Below are 23,124 nucleotides of genomic sequence, written 5' to 3'. Positions count from 1 at the left end.
AAGTTAATTGTGTGGCTGTGTCCTTGGCTACAAAGCCTTCATGGCAATACAAAACAGATTAGAAGAAAAAAACATTTGTACACACAATACAGTAACTAATAAAATATTATTATTTTTCCATGTACACGAGTCAAACATCTCAAAGCACATATTTTTGAACTTTAAAGTTAAAATACAAATATAAATGTAAACACCCTCTATAACCATGATATAAACTTTACTCTTACAAATCACTTCATTACTGGTAACTTGGATAAAAATGAGAGTACTGAATTATCACAATAACTCAACTTTATGGAATGAATCATACACTACATACAGACATACATGTACGTAATGTAACAAACTACATCTGTACATGTACTAATGTGACTTCTTGTCATGGATGAGCACTGTCAGTCAGGGGTACTACTTGTACAAGAGTATTTTATTTACTTAAAGAAGTGAAAAAAAATATACACAGATAAGTAAATAAATTATGTTTGAATAATCTCCCCTTAATGTTCTGAAAAATTTACTTGTATAAGTAAATTTTTCTTACAATCCAACAAAAATCCTCAAGTTTTGAGATATAAAATCATGCCTTTAAAAATTTTTCCCAGGTTTGCTCAAATTTGTTCATTAAAGTTTAATGTTTCATCTCATTAATTCATCAAAGAAACTGATTGAGCAAAGATCTTGTATATTTGCGTAAGGCCTTCAAAAATTGCTCCTTTGGGGCTTGTAAATGAGCAGTGTTAAGAAGATAACAAACAAATGGGACTTTCATTGTCCATGAAATTACACTTGAATGATTATTAAAGACATCTGTAAAGGGAACACAATTTAAAATTCTATTAGAGCAAAGAAATCTTTAAAAGAATTCAAGAAAAGAAGAAAGGATGATTTTTTTACTTATACAAGTCAAAAATTCTGAATGCCTAAGGGACATAACTAAGCCATTTATTTTTTTTACCTATACAAGTAAATAAAATTCACTTGTATAAGTATCCTACAAATTTACTTATATGTGTATAAGTAGTACCCCTGACTGACTGTAATTTTCAGAAAATTGTATTATTTTTGTAATAATATTCTTCATGTTCATAAACTTACAGTATTTGCAATGCAAAAAAGTACAAGTCTCCTTAATCCTTTTCACTATGTTCATGATGTAATTAAATGTAAACATATATATGCATGTACACAAAGAAACATTTGAAATCTTCTAACATTTCATTTAATGATGAAACCATCATTAAAAGTTCAAATGACATTAAAATCCTGATGGACCACCATCATTAAGTACTACAACTGGCAAAACGCGATGGATATGGTCTATATAACGGGCACACTGTTCAGCTGACAAATTTTCCCAGAATTGTTTTATACCATTTACTAGCTCATCTTTTAGTTTTGGCTTTACTGTGCTTTCTAGGTAGTATTTCATGGACGCCCACACATTTTCAATTACATTTATATCAGGCGAGGATGCTGGACATTCCATCACGTTGTTTATCATATTCTTCTCAGTCATCCATGCTTTTGTTGACTTACTCTTATGTTTGCTGTCATTATCCTGAAAAAAATAAGAAAGAATTTTCCATAAATACCATTACTTTAATATGACTGATTTTACAACATAAAAGAGTACTTTGCAAGTCATGCGTGACAATATGGTGAAACTGTGCTGACCATGCTATGCAACACAAAGCAACAGTTGACCAACAGTCTTTAGATGATGTGTCATGTGATAAAACATATAATAATTATGTTTGTCAGTGTATGTATCATATGCACATGTGAGCAAAACAGCTCAAATTTTTGGAGATTTTGGCATTCATACATGTATACATGTAGGTGCTAACTGCTAATTATTTCTTATCAACATATATCCAGATATGTTTGCATGTACATGTATGCAAGTTGTGTATATGAGGTTATACAGATAGCATTCCTATTACATGTTTTTTACAATAGATAAATCATTCCCTTAAACCAGGCATATAAAAACTTAACATGTATAGCAGACAAGGCAGTGATCATTTTTTATACATGATTTTGTTGATCATCATGATCATGTGGATATAAAAATAAAAGCAAATTCTAAGTGTACATGCAATTTATAAAAATGCATAGAAACTTCTAAACAAGTAACATGTGTAAATGCTGTTGGTTATTATGGTAATAAAAAATCCACTGCATATACTATATATGCACCTGTTATACATGTTATGAGTCATGAACCATTTTTTAGTGGTAGACTAGTTTTGACAGATACATGGATTTCTTTAATTTGTAAATATATAAGACCGTTAGTTTTCTGTTTGAAATTGTGTTACAATGGTCATTTTTGGCCCTTTATTGCTTGCTGTTTAATGTTAACTAATATGTCAAAATATAATCTTCAACACAGAGCCTAAGTTATTTATATACAAAATTGTTTTTAAACATAAACTTCATTGTGATTTGGATGGAAAGTTGTCTCATTAGCACTCATACCACCATGACCACATCTAACTTATAATAAAATATATTTATAAATCACAATACTTGTGGAAATTGGTACATCATGCACATGTAGATTTGCTAGCATTCAATTAATCATTCAATAAAGTTTAAAATGTTGATTGTTTTCACTCACTTGGTATAGCCTATAGCCATCTGGAAATTTTCTGGCAACAAATGGTAGAAAATTACGCTCCAAAATCTGTTGATATGTTATGGAATCCATTATTCCAGTGAACACACAGCAATCAGTTCGGCCTCTGTATGAAATGCCTGCCCAAATATGTACCTGAAAATATTACATTTCATTTTAATTTAAGCATGCCAATTCAAATACCATGAAGACTGGAGGATTTTTATTATTTAATATTTCCCATACATTCTTCTAGCATTATCATGTCAATAGTCTCCTAAACTACTCATGTACATGGATGTCAATGTATTTATATTTATACATGTACATGCATAAAGGCACTGGTTAGATAAGGCTTTGAATGTTCATAAAACAGAATACATTTAGTACTAGCCAACGAAAAAGATTAAACATGTTCAACCAAATGAATATCAATGGTGCCAATATAAATAGTGTTATTAAGTAATGTTCAGGTGTTTTTAGGGTTTATTTTATTTAACCAAAACCGTGATCATGATAACCATGATACATTGTAACAGTACACACAGGCACATGTCTCTAATTAATGAATTTATTTGATTTTCAAACACTTGTCCTTGAACATTGCAACTGCCTACCTACAAATGTACTGTACATGACCTAGGGTTCTGTTTTACTTTTTAACAGAATCTTAATTTGTTTGAACCGGATTGTTTAGATACCATGTACACATGTAGATCTGTCTTCTTGTCAAAGAATGGACTCATTTTTTAATGTATACATATATATACCCCAGCGTAAGAGAAAATGTACTGTGTTTTATCTAAAGCAATTTAGCATGGCATGATCCCATGCCCTTTTTTCTTTTAAAAAAATATGCCCTTGTAAAAATATACTACACATACAATTGTACATGATGTAAAAATGATGAATGCCCTTATCATGTTCTAAATAAAACACTTATAACGGTATATTCTGACAGGTTTTAGGATATCAGGGTAAAATAAATTCATTTCTTTGTCTGTCTGTATTATTATGTATACTTAAAAAAGATCAGGTATGAATTGCCTATGAGACAACTGTCCACAAGGACCAAAATGACAGTATTTACTAAACATGCTAAACTGATATGTTATAACCTATTTTAAGAAATAACTCTATTTATATTCAGTGTCGAATCTAGGGGGGGGGGAGTTTCCAGGGGTGGAAACCCCCTCTTTTCTTGACGATCAATGCATTTAAATGCTGACATATAGTTGGAACCCTCTTTATCGTGGATTTAGAACCCGCCCCTGTATGTTACATAAGTAGCTCAAATACTTTGTATAAACTAAATATAAGAAATCTGCTTAAAATTTAGGTAAATACTGAATATATATTTATATTAAATACCTTGTAAGCATGTTTTGGCTTCTGTCTTTTTGCTGGAATGCGTTGTAGGTTTGATGATGGCAGGTAGAAGAATAATTTGCCATTGGAGCTCATCTCAATTGTAGATTCGTCCGTGAATATAACATCTTCAAATGTATCTTTTCGTTCGAGTGCAGCAAGACACCACTGGAGCCTTTTCAATTTATTCTGATGACTGATTAGTTGGCAATACTTCACTCTCTGTGTTGTCCAACCAAGCTTTCTTCTAATTTTGCTGACACAACTAGATGACAGTTTTAGACCAAACACAGCCATTATTTTGTCCCTCAACGCTCTTGATGTTAGTTCACAATTTTTGGACAACCACAAATTCATCATCTGTCTATGGAAATTAGTTATATTTCCATTCCGGCGACGCTTTGGAAGGTCTGTAACTGATCCTGACCGCTTGAATCTATCTAGAAACTTCCGTATTGCTTGTCTAGATGTCTTAATGTTATGAGTTTTTTCCAAAACACGTTGAATTCTTACTGTTGACAAAAGTGCTGCTGCGTATTGCAAAATTAAATGTCTTACTTGTATAGATAATCGTCTTACGCGCTCTATCGCCATCTTTGTTTATGTTTACAATCCGAAAAATTAAAATAAAACGAACTTCGGTTTCAACCAATCAAATGTCGTACACCATTCATTCACACCATACACGATCGCACGTTACACGATCACACCATTCATCATACACCATTACACCATCCCTCTTACACCATACACCATAGCACCATACACCATACACCATTGCACCATACACCATACACCATTACACCATACACGTTTTTTTGGGAAGTTTACACCATCCAAGGGCTGTATATGCTTCGGAAAATATTTGTCGGTATACTACTGTTGCCTTTATTCACACAGTGATAATGGAGTAGTATTTGCTCTCTTTTTCTTCTGTTCTACCCGCTTTGTTTACCTCATATTTGGTACGATTTGTGTTGATCAACCTTTAATTTCTTTGGCCTTGTTTAAGTAACATGGGAAATCCATGTAGCTGCTATGTAATTAAAGTTCAAGCATTTTTTTACAAAAATCTAGGACTCTTGGTTACAAAATATTGTCCTGCTTTTACTTCAAACATGACAAGGTGTCGCCATCCTATTTTTGTTTGCAAAAATAAGGTCTTTTTGTTTTAATTTTGTGAATTGCAAGACCTTTGGAATAGGATTTGAATTTTGTTTTAGAATCGTGTCAAATCCTTATGTAAGACAGTTATTGAATATCCATTGTTCCAGAACTGTGGATTATTGAATATAATTCTATAATTATATAAAGGGATATCAAATATGTTTTTTCTAAATAATTCCTTACACTCAAAATGACCGTATATGTTGTACTTTTCCAAAGTTACATAATGTTAAGGAATGCAATAAACAAAGTCACACAACTTTGTATTTTTTATAAATAGTACATTGCGTAACGTTCATGTCGACAGATCTTTGTGTTTTTCACGAAGTCTACTCGTTCATTAGATATAAGACGTATGTAAACTAACTATACCTTTAAAAGTTGCAAATTAATGAAAACAAAACATATTTATGAAAGAATGCGTGTTTTTTTGGTATTTCTAAACTATGTGACATATAAATTTTTGCTGACGTCAGACACGTGAAGCTGTCAATGCGTTTTTAATTTGATAGATGCGTTTGCGCTTTTTTGAAAAGTTGTTTGTTTAAAGATTGTAACACAGTGATGACTGATGTACCAATATTTTGACTTACTTGCTATTTTATTTAGTATGACTTTAGTTCACGCATCGTTGTGAATATATCAGAATTGGATGAGACTGTCGTACAAGTGAGAGGTTAAGCACTATAAAACCAGGTGCAATTGATAATTTTCTACCAAGTCAGGATTATGACAATTGTTGTTCATTCGTTTGATGTGGTTTGTCATTTGAGTTTGCCATGTGATTAGGGCCTTTCCGATTGATTTTTTCTCGGAGTTCAGTTTTTTTGTGATTTCATCTTTTTGACGATCCAATGCATGTTTATACGGTGAGTTAGTGGTTAATATGATTGTATACATGATATAAAGAATAATATGTATTATACAATGCAATAAACTTTTAAATAAAACAAAGTTTGTCATATTTTTTTCCCCATAATCTTGTTAATTAAGACACTGGTTAAATACATAACATTACACACACATGCACACTAACACCGAAATAGCTTTTGAAATTTTCACTTCAATAAAAAACTGCTTTTTTTAATGTAATATTATTAACTAATAATCTATAGCATCATAATTATCGACATATTTTGTTGATTCGATCACCTCAATTTGTGATGGGATTATTGTTGCTCAGTCTTTAGTTTTCTATGTTGTGCATCATTTGTATGGTATTCTGTTATTTGTCTGTTTGTCTTTTTTTAGTCATGGCGTTGTCGGGTTGTTTTCGATCTGTGAGTGTTACTGTCCCTCTGGTATCTTTCGCCCCTTTTGATGCTTAGTTTATACTAAAACAAAAACCATGTCCCTCTTGTATCTTTCGCCCCTCTTCTATATTCATTTTTTTTTACTTATGTTTGTGTGTTAGTCTATGTAGTCTGTTTACCTTTTTTTAGCCCAAACTTTTTCTCTGTTTTCATTTTCGACTAATAATGTCCTTCTTTTTCAGCAATATACATGCAAGTATTTTTATAAAACAATGTTTTTTCATATTAATTTCCCTAATGATCTTAATTAGACAGCCTTCATCAACACAAAAGTGTACAATGACTTGGAATTAAAAACAAACTATAATTTGTCTGTCTTTCTAGAATAAAACATAAAACACATTTTATAATGTAATATTAAAAACATAGAATATATATCATAGTTCAAAATTACGCATCTACTCTGAGATTGAATAGAAACTTAACACATGTAACATGCGACGATTAAACTTTTCTCTAAACAGTTTTTTTTTTTTAATTTATTCTGTGAACGTATACATATATATTCTTACATTAATACCAGTGGATTATCGGATTTATCCAATCGAGATAGTTAAATTATCCATTTTGAAGTCCGAGTCTAAGCATATTTGAATCATCCAGTTAGCTTAAAAGGTTATGACCCTTGATAGCAATCAATGATCTCCGACAACCACGCGTTGATTAAATTTTTTTTATACAATGGGTTAGGAAAGGGATAAATTTCAATAAAATTAGAGAAAATGTTTTCTTCCATTGATGTGTTAACAACCATGATATATCACCCAAGTTTCGAAAGTAAAATGCATAAGCTTTCACCTAAAATATCATACAGTTACAGGGGTAATGAATTTGAAGAAAACATAACAGATACAGAACTGTTATATGCTTTCGAAAGAGAACATTATCCATGAGAGCCAAAGAGAGAAGTAATCAAATGGCTTGCTGGACCATGCTTTGAAAGGATAAATATCTGTTAAACTTGGAAGTTAGTATGAATAAAAAGTTACTGTGTTAAAACATACTTGATTGCCGTTACATTACTTCCCAGGTTAGGGGAGGGTTGGGATCCCGTTAACATGTTTAACCCCGCCACATTCTGTATGTACGTGCCTATCCGAAGCTAAGAGCCCGTTATTCAGTTGTTGTTTTACGTATTTGTTTTTCGTTCATTTTCTGTACTTAATTTAGGACGTTAGTTTTATTGTAGACATTGTTTAACATTTGTCATTTTGAGGCATTTTAAAGCTGACTGTGCGGTATTGGCCTTGCTCATAGTTGAAAGCCGTACGGTGACCTAACGTTGTTGATTTCTGTGTTCTTTGGTCATTTGTTAAGTGTTTGCAATCGTTCCAAATCTTCTTTTTACAACTTGATTTATACAGCAGTATATTTAAGGATTTGACTGATTTTACTAATTTGAAAACTGACCATGTGACATAATATGTATAGTATTTATGATTATCTATACATTTCAGTTAAGGTGGCAGACAATGGTCAAATAGTCTTTTGCGTTTTTACCTTGTTTTGTGTGTGAAGTTCTTTTTCCTATTGTGACATTTATTGTTTCCTTTTTTTGTTAATTCAAAAAATTTCTAAACATAATCAGGCTTGACTACACATAAACGTTTTATTATATAAAGATATAATTATAAATACACCAAATGTATATGAGTGTTTTTGAAACAAATAAAGTTATGTGCTATATAATATAGATGATAATGTGTCAGAAAAAAGATTAAGTGGTCAATAAGAATCCACCTTTCATTCGGTTAAAGTTAACAGAAAAACAAATGTCACTTGAATGGCAGATGGATCATATGATGACGTTAATTGTTGTTTGCATTAAAACGTACTCTGTATACAAATGACTATGATATCTTAAAGTCCTCGGGTTGTCAGCTGGCTCTATACCTTTCCAATAAACGTATGCCAACATTGACATATTGTACCTAGAATAACATATGATAACACATTAAAACAAAGACATACACACCACGTTATTGCAATTGTTTAATATTTCTTAAACCAATCAATAGCATATTTCAAAACAGTAATCATAAATTGTATCACATAACGATTAACTGATGATTGTGTTTAATGTTCGGCTAGATTGTTCATGTGTAAAGTCAACAGTCTCAAAATTAACAATTTTCGCAAATTATAAAATGTTTGTACACACGTCTGCTTTGAATTAAAACGTGATAACTTTTTGTTATCACAATTTATACGGAGATGTATTATTAATGTGATATTGCTAGATACATCATGCATTACTAGGCCTAACACATTAAAACAAAAACATACACACCACGTTATTGCAATTGTTAAATGTTTCTTAAACCAGTCAATAGCATATTTCAAAATAGTGATCATAAATTGTATCACATAACGATTAACTGATGCTTGTGTTTAATGTTCGGCTAGATTGTTCATGTGTAAAGTCCACAGTCTCAAAATTAACAATTACCGCAAATTATTAAATGATTGTATACACGTCTGCTTTGAATTGAAACGTGATAACTTTTTGTTAACACAATATATACTGAGATGTATTATTAATGTGATATTGCTAGATACATCATGCCTTTCTAGGCCTCATAATATTTTCTTTATACTTTCACACTGATGAAACTCATTTTCATAAGATATAGAGACATCTAATTCAAACCTAAACAGAAGTACATAAGACCTTTCTAATATTTTGGACTGAATGCGCAAGTTAAAAACAGCCAAACTCATAAATCGAAAATAAACTGACACATCATGGCTAAAAATGAAAAAGACAAACAGACAAACGATAGTACATACGATACAGCATAGGCAACTAAAGAAAAAGCAACACGAACCCCACTAAAAACTAGTGGTGATATGAGGTGCTCCGCAAGAGGAGATCCTGCGCCACATGTGGCACCCGTCGTGTTGTTCATTTTATGACAAATACGGTAAATAGTCTTCGGGTGCGGGAATTTCTCGCTGCATGGAAGACCTGTTGGTGACCTTCTGCTGTTGTCTGTTTTATGGACGGGTTGTTGTCTCTTTGACACATTCCCCATTTTCATTTTCAATTTTATTATTCAGTAGATCACATTCAGGAAAGGGAAGGTGATTGTATTTACGACGTAAGTAACAGTCTTACATTAGCATGCATGCATTTGGTAGCAAATTTTTAAAGGGTCGTTAATTATCTTAATTTTACTCGACAAACAAATGGTTTCGTACTTAACAGTCTGAATTTATATCTGATTTTTACTTGACAAGTTCTTATATATTTTATAGAATGTGACTCACACTCAAGTGTAACATGTCTAGTCAGAATCAAACGTGGATCCAGTCCGAACCATACTTTGATAAAGTACGTACCTTAATCAACCCTTATTTGAACCAAGGAATGCCATCTTATACAATCAATTCGTAGAACTATACATGTAATATGTTACTTTCAATATCTTTAGTTGTAGCAAATTGCATTTTTTTATATATAGAAACCATTACACTCTTAACCTTTTGTTCACAGGAAAAATTCTTTATATACCTTTGAAACCTTGATATCGACAATTAGTTCAAATAAATGAGTGTTTATCTTAAACATACAGTAAAAATTGCAATACAAAATCAAAACATAGCAATTTGAACTACTGTATAGCTGTAGTAAGATGCAAATTCATTATTGATAAAAGAGAATCAGTTTGTACTTTTTTTTGTGATTATTGGTTATGAATCAGAAATAAAAAGATGGGCATAATTGGTCAAAGCATAGGATGACCACAATTCTAAATTGTATCAGTATGTTGAAGTACTATTTCATAATGTTTAGTAATCTGCAGATCAAAATCGATCACAAGTCGGTCGTTCGCATAGAGTACATATAGGCAGAATTATCTAAATTATCCAATGAAAATGAAAAAATAATAGAATCACATAGAATGGTCATGTTCAAATAGTACCAATTTCAGACGGTCACTTGTTGGCAGTGAAATGAACAAGGACTCGCTTAAAAAAAACATTTTAAATGAGCAAATACTTACCAAACACAATTACTGTTAGTGCACTCACTTAAAAAGATAAATAAAACACCCGTAAAAATGGTTAGAATTATTCTATACAAATATTGTTGTTTATCTGCATTACTTTAAAGAAGAAATATAGATGTATATCAAAGGGCAATGAAAATAGCTAATGCGAATAAAAATAATCAAACACATTTCTCGCTACTATAGTGAAGAATTGTGTCTCTTATGCTATACATGATTGATCAAATATCTTTTTTTCATTACGAAAACAAATATACATTTACAAATTCTATACGGTTTGGCACAACATAAAAGGGACACGGTTTAAATTTAAACTGTATGCAATTGATGAACCTTTTGTTGCATGCATGTAGCCTTTCGTCTGACTTTTGTAATATCAAAATAAACCAATGATTTTTCTAAACAGTAATCTACAATTATAGTAAAATAAAACAAAACATTTGACTGCATATTCATGCACGCCAGATAAAACAGTGTTTCATTTTCTTTGTAAAAAACAACCAATGTATACAAGTGGTAAAACCAAATTTTTACTTTGACATCTTTTTTTTTTATATAAGAGGAATAACTGTATGTTCCCTCATTACTTTTATTCACTATAGTCTGTTACATCAATTATCTGGAGAACAATATCATTTTCTCTGTAATGTTTTATACGACCGCAAAAACGATTTATCATCATGTCAAATTGTTTTTGGTCATGTTTTATTTGTACTTTAAGTTATGTGTTTGCGTTTATCTTAATATGTGTTTTACACACACCAAACTACTAATTTATATATAAGTATTACCGGATAATTTGCGGTGTACTTAAGATAATAAAAGAACTAACGTTAACTTCATCAAGACATATTGCAATATCTAACGACATAACTAGTGTGTTTAGTCTCAAGGACAACTACTTGATATGAGATAGAAGTTTCATTTTTCATACATTAACATCTCCAAGAACACATGATTGTGATAGGATTAAGGTAAATCTGTGTTACTTACATCCTCAAACCTTGACCGCTAAAAAAGAAAATAAGAAAAGTGTAAGCTTATCAAACATTTAAAAACAATGTGTTTACTGAGTCTGGTATAATTATTAACTTTTAATGATCCTGATCTCATACTGTAATATATAAATGTTTGCTCTTATCTAATACACACAATATAATGATTATTAGACTTAATTCAGTGAATTCAAATAATGCTTTCACAATTATAGTACGAATGATAGTTTTGTGAAAATCTTAATTTGTCGTAATATGCGCACCAACAAAAGTTATTGGGTAATATTTCTATATGCTATGAACACCAAACAAATAAACTAAAGCAAACAGAATTGAACGTCCATGTTTAATGAATTATTTACATTGTTTAAATAATCAATATAAATACATGAACTCTTTTGTTAAGCTGAAGATGATCTAAAGTATACTAAGATAAAAAAAAAATTAAATTCTAATATATATATATTTGCAACACCGTGATACCATTTTCGATATATCGACTCAGAGATATACATAGTAATGGCTGGTAAAAACGCGTCCCACGTTAATCCACATGTACTGTAACCTTTTTACAAATCCTTTGCCCACTTTTATTGTTTTAAAGCTTGCATTTAAAAATAAAAAAAATAACTTGTATTTTCATTCGGATGCATAATAAAAAAAGATTCAATACACTAGAGATCGAAGAAATCAACAAAATCAAAATAAATCAAGATTTCGCGAAAGTCTATTACTGATTTTGGCGCATTTAAGTCATTTCAAAACATGACGTCATACACATGAAAACGCTATAGTTGAAAGTTTTATGTTACATAAACAATCAAAATTCGTACAATACTATATTTAAATTGATTTTGAGGTAGGTTTTTGTTTACTTTTCTATTGTATTGTATTATTCCCATATATACTGACCGACTTTAGAAACGCAACACTAGACTAATTTATTGTTATTTTTGAATGAATGTGTCACCGTGAAAAGCAATAATAATTGCATGTTACAAACGTCAGAAAGGTCAACAAATTCTGTCTGACAAGTTTTGGGTTCTGTTTTACACTTTCTGATTTTGTATTTGTTCAGCCCATTTATTGGTTATGGCAATTATGCGGTTGGAACTTGAGGGCTTTAAAGGTTTTTCCTCAGTCGATTATTTAACAATTCAGTTGATTAGAAACATTTATGGCATGAATCTGTACACAATGGCACTCGGCAATTTGATTAGTAGTTAACGTTGCGGCCGCAAACATGTCTGACAAATGACGTTGAGTAATCAAATTCTGTTGACGTTTCATTTTCACTACACGTAAATCCGTTCATTGATGACCAGCAACGAATCTTGTCTATTTGTATCGTTGTTGGAAGGACAGTAAGACGAGTTTCTGAAGTCATACAGTATGGTTGCAGCACGTTTATGTTTTCATGTTTGCAGTATTCTTAAGGGCTAATTCAGTTTTTTTATTTCTCAGTCTTGGCAATATGGAGATGCAACACTTTTTAACTGATTTAAATGAGGCAAAGGATTGAAAGAACTGTTTCACAAAGCAAATAAAACTGAAACAATCTTTCATGGGTCCAAAATTTCGCTTTAAGAAATTCGTGCGACTTAAAAAATTCGGTATGATCAATAACCACAGGTTAGTCAGATTTTGATTTTTTGTGTAGAGAAAGAAGTATGATAAGCATGAAAAGTAGTTGTAAGAGAATCAAACATGATTTGTTAAAAAAAAATCAACAAAATGAGTTTTGCGTTTTTTAAAGTCGTTCAGTATATAAAACTGTTATTTTCATTATTATACTAATTCCAGCAAGAATATGGGGCTCCGTAGTTGAAATGTCAACTTTGGATTTGACGGTAGCTTACGAGAAAAACATGTAAATTAAAAATGGCAAATGTAGAATTCCAGGATAAAAAGAATTAAACAGATTTTTTTTCTAGCGGCTATTCACGAAATAACCCATGCAAGCTATTTATTTATTAGAATGCTTGAGTTTTATCTAACGGGAAGTAAAAAAAAACAGCAACACACACAGCATATTATCTCTCGCTTTAGTTTTTCAATGGCCGTATTTGTCCTATAAGAATCGAAATAATTCATGAAATAGATTGTTGGAAATTTCGAATGGCCTTGGCCTTGATATTCGTTAATTTTATCCCTCGCTAATGCTCAGACTAAAATTCGAATATCACGGCCCAGACCATATGAACATTTCAAACGATAGCTTCCATAAAACATTTCTTAAGTAAACTTCAACAACACATTTGCAATATATAATGGCATGACTATTGCTGATGTGAGATAAACGTTTCTTTTTTGATGCATTAAAAAACAAATCAGTGTGATATGATATTAAGGTAAATATGTGTTACTTACATAGGAAATTCTTGACTGCAATAAAAAATTACATAAGAAAAGTTTTAGCTGAACAAACATTTATAAAACAGTTTAACAGTGTCTGGTATAAATATAAACTTTTAATGATTCCTATCACATACTGTAAAATAGAAATGTTTGGTCACAAAATATAATTATAATTGGACTTAGTTCAGTGGTGCATTCAAATGATGCGTTCACAGTTAAAATATGACTGAACTTTTTGTAAAAAATCTTAATCTGTCGTAATATACGCAACAGTAAACATTAAATATTTCAAAATTAACAGAGTTCAAAGTTAAAATAAATATGCTTATTTAGAATCATGCCAATATGCTATGAACACGAAAAAAAAATTAAAGCAAACAGAATTGAACAGTCTATGTTTAATGAATCATTTATATTATTTAAGTAATGAATATAACTACATGAGCTATCTTGTTAAGCTGAAGATTCCCTTAACTGTGTACCATCAGTTGCTGGATTTTCATCAATATAAAACATTACACATAGACTGAATAATAAGATCACAACCGAGCTATTTAGTTGTGTATGTGAATAAAACAATCTTTATAATGTTTAAGCACTGACAAAAATCATAAATTCAATACATACCCTTTCCACATTGTTTCGGGTTCATTCCTGTAAAACAAATGACATACTTGTGTCTTATAAGTGTTTTTGAGAAGTCGCAAATCTTTTCTTTAGAACAAGAGATTTATGTACGTTGTATTCTTATATATATATATAACCGGAATAACGGTTCAATAAAATTAGAAACGAACATTTCGAGATTGCGTTACATTCGGAAGGCAATCTTCCAACTTTATTTACAAAAGAATATTGGAAACACACTATTGTGGATACACCTTGTGCTATGTCATGTCTTAAAATAACTACACTTCAAACACATAAGCAAATGATAATGTTTTATTTTTGCATATTGATTTGAATATATTGTCTTCTAAATTTTGAGTGTTGGTGTTGTCTCTGATTTTGAATGTTCGAATGCTTAAAGTTTGATACCCTGATATCTAATCTGTCTAGCATTCGTGTGAATTTGCATTTTACCTTTTAATTTTCAATATTTTCTACTTTAAAAGAAGTGAAAGATATAAAATGAACAGTTTTTGTTTACACAGGACAGTTTCCCATTATCTCATTTACTAATTTCAATTATTTTGCTTAACAAAATTAAATTTCAAAAATTCTAAAAGATTTAGAATTTTGATATATATTTTTTTATCACATTTCCAAAAATATAAAATTTGATTACCCTCTCCCGAGTTTTGAATCGATAAGTGTTTAGCTGACCACACACTTTACTTCACACCCACAGACAATTCAGAAAATTAAGATTTGTATGATTGAAGCATACCCATGAATAAACATTTTCCATCTCAAAATAATTTGATCGATACCATTTTCATATTTTTTTTTTCTGTAATACATGTAGTTTTTTAGTACAATATACATGATATACTTACGTTAAAATCTGCTCATTCCTGTAAAAAGAATACAATAATCTTTACAAAATAACAATACAGTATAAAATATGCAAAATGTTTTATTTTAGTGCAAATTCGAGACACAAGTATTTGTTAGAAATTCATAACAGGTTGAATTTAAACATGTTAAAAGACTAAACAGTTTTAATAGAAATCCTCAAAGCTAAAACCAAGTAGTTTATAGAGGGAAACGTGTATGCAGTTACGAAATACAAATGCATTGCCGCTGTCCAGATAAACTGAACAATGTTCTGAATATTGTAAATACATTGCTTTGATATCATTCAAATTTAGGCATGTTACACGCAACATCGGACACATATTGCATCTTCGTTATATGTTTTGGTTTGGGTTGATATAGTGTGTGTTATATGAAAAGTAGTATTTTATTGATAATCTTTCACGGCCAATTGGAAAGTAACATCATCCAACTATTTGAACATAAAATTGTGAGTCACGTTAGTTTAAATATTTCTTTTTGTCAATTAGCTAACAGTCAATATAATACTGTATATAAACTTTTAAGATAATTTGCTATGGTGTTTTATCGTTCAAATTGAATAAAACTCCTTAATCGAGAGACGTATTCTGACTATATCTTTATTAACTTTAACATTTTCCATGTGTACATTTTTTAAACTTACCCACAACAATCACTGGTATATTTGTATCTCTTTTGTGATTTTTTAGGCCTGAAATATTATTAACCAGAGTGTAACTCTTATCATTGAATAAGCATGCAGGAGGTATTTACACACTGCGAGTGGAAAAAGAAGTATATGACACAACTGTAATACATGTATTTGCCTAAAAAACGTATTAATATCTACAACATGTACAACGAAAACATAGGTATTATCATGGTGAACTATACGGTATATTTTTTTTTTATATCTAGTTGAAACCCGTACAGCTGCCTGTGATTGATAACATATTTTTATCAGAAATTTAGTGAATATTTGTCTTATTGGCAATCATAAGGGGTCATCCATAATTGTCAACCATTTTACAAAGTGTACAAAACATACGCTTTTTCAAACCCCCACCTTCCTCAAAAAGTGTACATCAACCATTTTCAGATTTCAAGAGAAGAATCAATCATTCTTAATAAAAAGAAGATCCTGTCTATTATATTTTAGTTTAATATAGAAATTTGCATTGACAATAAACTAAAACATATTTGACTGTTTTATTGGCTGACATCTATCTGTGATGCCTGTGTTTTATCAGAAGAAAGAGTACAAAGATTAGTGTTTCCCCTATCACACAGTGGGAATGGTAACTCAAATGAAAAAGGGTACCTAGAGCATGCAAAAGGTTAACAAAAGGGCACATAAATTATGCTAAGAATCAAAGAAAGGGAAATGCATGGTTATGTTGCATTGGTAAAGTATGGACTTACAGTTGTTGATGGAATCAGAGCTCAAAAGAGCAATCAATAAAAGTGTAGTGTTTTAAGTTTTCAAATTTCAAGCTTGTATTTCTATTCAAAAAGGTTCCTGTTAATATGCTCTATTATCGTTGCTGTATATATACTGTAATGTCAGAGGCGGATCCAGCCATTTTAAAAGGGGGTCCCAACCCAGGACAAAGGGGGGTTCCAACTATATGTCCCCATTCAAATGCATTGATCGGCCAAAAAAAGGGAGGTTCCAACCACCGGAAGCCCCCCCCCCGCTGAATCCACGCATTGTAATGTGTACATATATTGGATATTTATTTAAGTTAAGGTTAAACTTCATATGGAGGCGCTCCTAATTAAAAGAGGCTTATACTAAAAAAAAAATTTAACTTCCTGTTTACTGGTTTACTATGTTGGAATGCATTACAAGGAAATTAATCGAAGGACCAGTTTAAAATGTTTTCACAAAATGGCGTCTTGTCAAAATCAAAACATCCAAAGAATTTAGTGTTTCCATCGATTTTGTTTATCAAACATAGTAAAACGATAACGACCTATAATAAAGCAGGTGAAATTGACAATCGGGGGTTTGTTTAAATAATTTTACTAGTTCACACGCAATTCCTGTCAAAGTTGTGAACCAGATTCTAGTAGACCTGGCCAATCTAGATGAATTTAACCAGTGTACTGATATTTATAAGGGTTTATTTAAACAACTAACACAACTAAATCATCGTCATATCCATTAAACAAACTATGTATGCTTATTTGATTTCCTTACTACGAAGGCCTATGTTGGCTTTGTTTGTTGCTCAATCGAATTCAATCAATTCAATACAATGTAATTAAAACTCAAAGCAACTTGCAATCTAATTAAAAACCGCTTCCGTTTTCTGATATGTCGCGTGGGAGATCTAACGAAGCCCGCTTTGAGGTCACATGTGAGTGTACTAGAAGTTACGAATTTACAATGATAATGCAAATGAGTTGACGACCTATTCATAAGCCAATCGAAAAAGTTTATGAATTATTTTGACTGACGAGAAATCGTATATAAAATGAGTTACATCCCTTTACCTTACGATAAACTGTCAAGATCGTGGAAGACTCAATTTCATTGGTCGAAAAAGACACACCTACGAGGTCACTCACATGTGACCTCAAAGCGGGTTTCGTTAGGTCTCCCACGCGACATATCAGAAAACGGGAGCGATGAGAGATCGGTTTTTAATTAGATTGAGCAACTTGTTTCCTTATCTGAAAACCTAATTCTCTTTACTTTTTAAACCTTTCCACTGCAGATACATTACAAATGCTCAGTTAAAAAATCGACTTCACCTTCACATTAAACAGAGCTTCTATAAAAGTGGGAATGTTTTTGGAGGATAAATATTTCAATAGACAGTCGGTTTCCTAGGGGGTACTATTTGATCACCCGTACTGGAAGTTTTTTAATGTTCTCGTAGAAAGCAGACATTTTACAACCTTCAAAATAAACTAATCGTAGAAACCAGGTTTTAAGTTTTGCATTTGTGCAATACGCGCATTTCGTCTATAAAAGACTCATCAGTGACGCAAATTCAAAAAAAATCAACAGCCAAATAAAGTTCGAATGTGAAAAGCATCGACGATCACAAATTCCTAAAAGTTTTGGAAAATATAGCTATCTGTGAGGTAAAAATTGCCTTAGTTTAAAAAAAAGTTTTCTAAACAATAATAAACTGAATACGACATTTCGATCATTTAAGTTTTTTAATTATTTATTCTATTAAACCACATTTGTTTGTTTAAAGTCACACCATTGGTAATGTGTACATATATTGGATATTTTTTTTTTAAATTAAGGTTAAACTTCATATGGAGTTGCTCCTAATTAAAGGAGGCTTATTATAAGAAAAATAAGTTTACTTCTGGTTTACTGGTTTACTATTTTGGAATGCATTACAAGGAAATTAATCGAAGGATCAGTTTAAAAAAAAAAATTCACAAAATGACGTCTTGTCAAAATCAAAACATTCAAAGAATTTAGTGTTTCCATCGATTTTGTTTATTGAACAGAGTAAAACGATAGCGATCTATAACAAAGCAGGTGAAATTGACTATCGGTGGTACTGAGAAATGCTTGCAAACTTTTTGTTAAAATAATCATACTGGTTCACATGTTTAAAAGATTTAGTTTTCATATGAATTGATCTTTTAATCGTTCAATCCGGATTGAGGAGAATTATGATATCGAAATCAAGTGAAAATAATAAAGAAGAAATAAGAAGAGAAACACACCCAAGCCAATTCTCAACTTTATACATCGACTTTCCCTACGGAAACGAAATAAATTCCGGAAATGAAAAAAAAAAGCGTACGGTAAAACTGTTGATTTGTTAACCCCCTCCCACCAAGTGTACGTTTTGTACACTTTGGAAAATGGTTGACAATTATGGATGACCCCAAACACATCTTATTGTGTTATCTTTTTAAAGAGTATCTAAAAATTCACCGCTTCTTTACAAATATCCAGCCATCTATTGGTGATCAACATATTATTGTTCGTTTTCCACAAGCTCTGATAGTGACTTTAAATGATGGACAGTTGGACTGCAACTTTTGAGTCTACTATCTAGTATTTGTGTAGTGCTTTTAGCTTTGTCTTCATATTCAATGGTGAATGGTTACTTTTATAATTCTTTAATCAGTAGTGTTCGATGGTTGAATAAAGTTTATGTACTTATATTTACCTTACTAAACAATACATTATTTGTATTACCTGGAATGTTGTTGGCTTTCAGATTTTTCCATTATCGCTTTACCTTCCCTAAAAAAAATGATTATATACACCAGGAATTCATAATAAATAAAAAAAGTTTTTAGATAAATTTTCCGAAGCACCTTTTATATTAAATAATTTTGAACATAATTTTTGGTTTTTAACCCTGTATACCACAATTCCCCTTGTCAAATTATAACTTTTTTGAACGACAAAAGTTTTTGTTATTTGAAGTTTACATTTTATGACGTTAAACACGCGAAGAAATAAATTTGGTTTTTAAATCTGATAGATGTTTTTTTGTGCTTTTTGTTAAATATTTGTTAGTTATGAGATTGTGACACAGTTATGATTTCTGCACCAATATTTGACTATTCTACTTGGTATGTCTGTTTTGTTCACGAATCGATGAAAATATAACAGAATTTGACGAGTCTATCATTTAACCAAGAGGTTTAGCGCTATAAAACAAGGTTCAGTCCACTATTTTCTACAATTGAAAATGCCTGTACCAAGTCGGGAATATGACAGTTGGTGTTTGTTTTATCATTGATTTTGCCATTTGATTAGGACTTCCCATTGAAATATTCCTCGGAGTATACTTTTTTTGTGATTTTACTTTATATCCTTAATCATAACGAGGACATATACAACTAGGAGATTTGAAAGATGGAGATGTTTTATAGGTTAAGTATGTGATGCCCTCTATACATTATATAAGCAAAAACATCACAATCATAACAATAATGGTCGAATCAGTTGCAGACAACATTCTTTAGTATAAAACATAACGGTAATGGCAGTAGCTTGTTTATCAAACTTGTCGTTATGAATGAAGCGTTGGCGACAAAACCGTGAATCTTTCAGTAACTGAATGTCCAACATAAGTGACTCAACGAAGTGTAAGAAAAATATCAATAGTTTTGTTTTTCAACAGTTGATGCTTCTTCTTTATGTTCATAGTCTACATTTAAAGGGAACGCTTACATCTTAAGACGCCGAAGGACTGTGTTAGTATACGAGACCACGTACCGATAATCAAAATCAATCAATTTAACTTTGCTCAACGATGTCAAAACTTTATTTTTTTTAATATTTTTTTTTTTTTTACAAATGTTAAATCTGAAGCTTCAATACCAGATGCTTTAACCATTTTGTGTCGTTCTATCAAACTGTCTGCTTTTATTGTTGTATAAATGGCCTTACAAACCGTGTTGTCCACTATAATTGAGGTACTAGATATAGGCAGATGTGGTACGAGTGTCAATGAGACAACTCTCCATCCTAATACATTGTCAAAATGAGTGTACGAAATTAGTTTGTTTGAAACAATATATATCAACATTTTCTTTCCTAGATTTGTTGAATCAATCATAAAGATAGTCCGTTATTATTTTTTAGCCTAAAACCTACTTTATATGTTTTCCTTTGAAGATAAAAGTTTTTTTTTCAAACTAAAGCTCGAAAGGGTATCAGTGTATTATTATCTTGCGTGGTGTTGTTTGTCTTTTGTTTTTTTTTTAATACTGCTGGTATTTTAAAAAAAAAATTGTCGGTTTATCGACCCATTTGCTATATGACACACCTTCAACTAAGAGGGAAATCCTGTAGTCAAGGAATCATTTCGTATACCGATGCAATTGTTTATACCATAATTATCCCTTTTCTATGAATCGATTACTTACTTAAACTGGATCTCCCGAAAAGGCTGTCTATTTCTGTGCCTGAAAGCTTTTTGTTTCTGTATGACACATAAGACCTTTCGGGAACTGGCTTTAGATCTATGTTATCTACATCAACTTTAAGTTTCTTCAACTTCTGTATCAAAAGAATGTCTGCCATTGTTTCCATTTCTTTTATTTTCTTTTCCCATTGTTGACAGTTTTCGAAAACTCCACGATAAACTTTGGTTAGTGCAGTTATATTTTGTAAAGTTTTCTGTTCCTCGTCATGCAATAGCCTAACACAATTACCTACTTTCTTATCAATTAAATTCTTCCAGTAGTTCCCCTCTTCAGTAATGGTCTTGATGACTGCTCTGACTTCGTCACGGTAGGTTTTTGTTTCTTTCTCTATTTTGCTAAGGTTTACCTTGGATGTTGCTACCTTCGCTTCTATGTTTTTGACAACTTCGAATCTGAGTTTTTCAGTTGATTTAGTAAGATCTGTCATCAAATGGCGGCTGTGTTTCTCTACGGAGCACATTCTACACACAGGAGTTTCACAATCATGACAGTAGAACAAGTAAATTTCTTCATGTTCTGTACAAAGGAGTTTTTCTTCCTTGTTAATATTTGGTCCACTTAAAAAAGTGTGGTTTTTACAAGACTTCGTGCGCAAATGAGATGATTTACAGCTTCCACAAAATGACTGGTCACACTGTTGACAATAATATTCACCAGGTCCAGCAGTACAAATTTCACAAGTGGAAGCAGCAGCTTGGGCCATTTCTATATTTAAATATGAGGCACCTGTGGCAAGTTCATGTATCTGTCAAGTGTAGTTGTGATCCGACTTTAAAGTAAAGGTTGTTTCATAGTCTAAAAATAGAATTAAACGAAGTAAGATACACTTGAATTATTGAAATAATTTATCATGTTTATGTTACTCAATGAGTTGACTTGTTTGTACAATTAATAAAAGTTTGTAGCGACTGTTTAAAGTTAATCGACAAAGGTAAGTACAGATGGTAACAGTGAAATCAATTCAAGTTTCTGAATTATGTACGTCAATGTTCATATAATCTAAATTCACTTTTGTTTAGTTATGTGTGTTTCAATTGTTAATCCCGTTTCTTTTAGTCAATACTCACCTCTTACTGTGTTAAACTGCTAATGTGTTGTGATAAATATCCGAACATAAATTCCCACTACTGATTATATATACTTCCCTGTAGCGATACGCGTACTATGTCTATCACATGATAGTTTAAAGTTATGTGTACGTGACCAATACATATGCGTATTAATCTATTTATAAATCATTTCTACTATTTATAAATCATGTCTACTACTTATATCGATACTAGCAATTTCATAATAATGTACGTCAATGTTCATCATACTTAACCAGGTTACTTGTTTCCTCTTATATTTAATGTGTTTCCCACAATTTTAGTTTGTAACCCGGATTTGTTTGTTTTTTTTTCTCAATCGATTTATGAATTTCGAACAGCGGAATACTCTGTTTTAATACGTTGTATGTGTGACAAATATCCGAACGTAAACTTCCACTACTGATTATATATATATTTACATATAGTGATTCGAGTAAAGATATCTATCACATGTTAGTTTAAACTAAGTAATCTGATTGTGATAATAATATTGACAATTGAAACGGGGAAAATGACAAAGAGATAAAAACCCGACCAAAGAGTCTATTTTAATATTTTTTGTAAAGCCTGTCTACTGTTGATCACTATTATAGCAAGTCAAAAAGGCTCAAACAAGTGCAATTAATACCATGTAGGGTTCTTGGTGATTTTATTCACACTAACTGCATATAATTATTCAAACCTACAACATGTATAATTATGGAACGCCATAGCTGTGATAGTATTTATTATGTGATGGTGGGTTTTACATTATATGATATGGGTTTGTTA

The 23,124-nt window shown here is 31.2% G+C and overlaps 1 protein-coding gene across 1 annotated transcript; it reads right to left on the bottom strand.

The window, feature by feature from the left end:
- Positions 1-8,063: 8,063 nt before the first annotated feature.
- LOC139486254 (transcription intermediary factor 1-beta-like) lies at positions 8,064-22,587 on the bottom strand. The gene is made up of 6 exons (XM_071271043.1): positions 22,330-22,587; positions 21,203-22,057; positions 19,518-19,565; positions 15,999-16,046; positions 15,225-15,351; positions 8,064-8,469 (listed from the first exon to the last, which is right to left on the bottom strand). The coding sequence occupies exons 2-3, from the start codon at positions 21,963-21,965 to the stop codon at positions 19,549-19,551; spliced, it is 780 nt and encodes a 259-aa protein (XP_071127144.1). The 5' UTR covers positions 21,966-22,057; positions 22,330-22,587; the 3' UTR covers positions 8,064-8,469; positions 15,225-15,351; positions 15,999-16,046; positions 19,518-19,548.
- Positions 22,588-23,124: the final 537 nt, after the last annotated feature.

The sequence above is a fragment of the Mytilus edulis genome, chromosome 8, assembly GCF_963676685.1.
Source record: "Mytilus edulis chromosome 8, xbMytEdul2.2, whole genome shotgun sequence".
Lineage (NCBI taxonomy): Eukaryota > Metazoa > Mollusca > Bivalvia > Mytilida > Mytilidae > Mytilus > Mytilus edulis.
The sequence above is the reverse complement of the archived record's forward strand: the minus strand, read 5'-3'. Positions and strand labels throughout refer to the sequence as shown.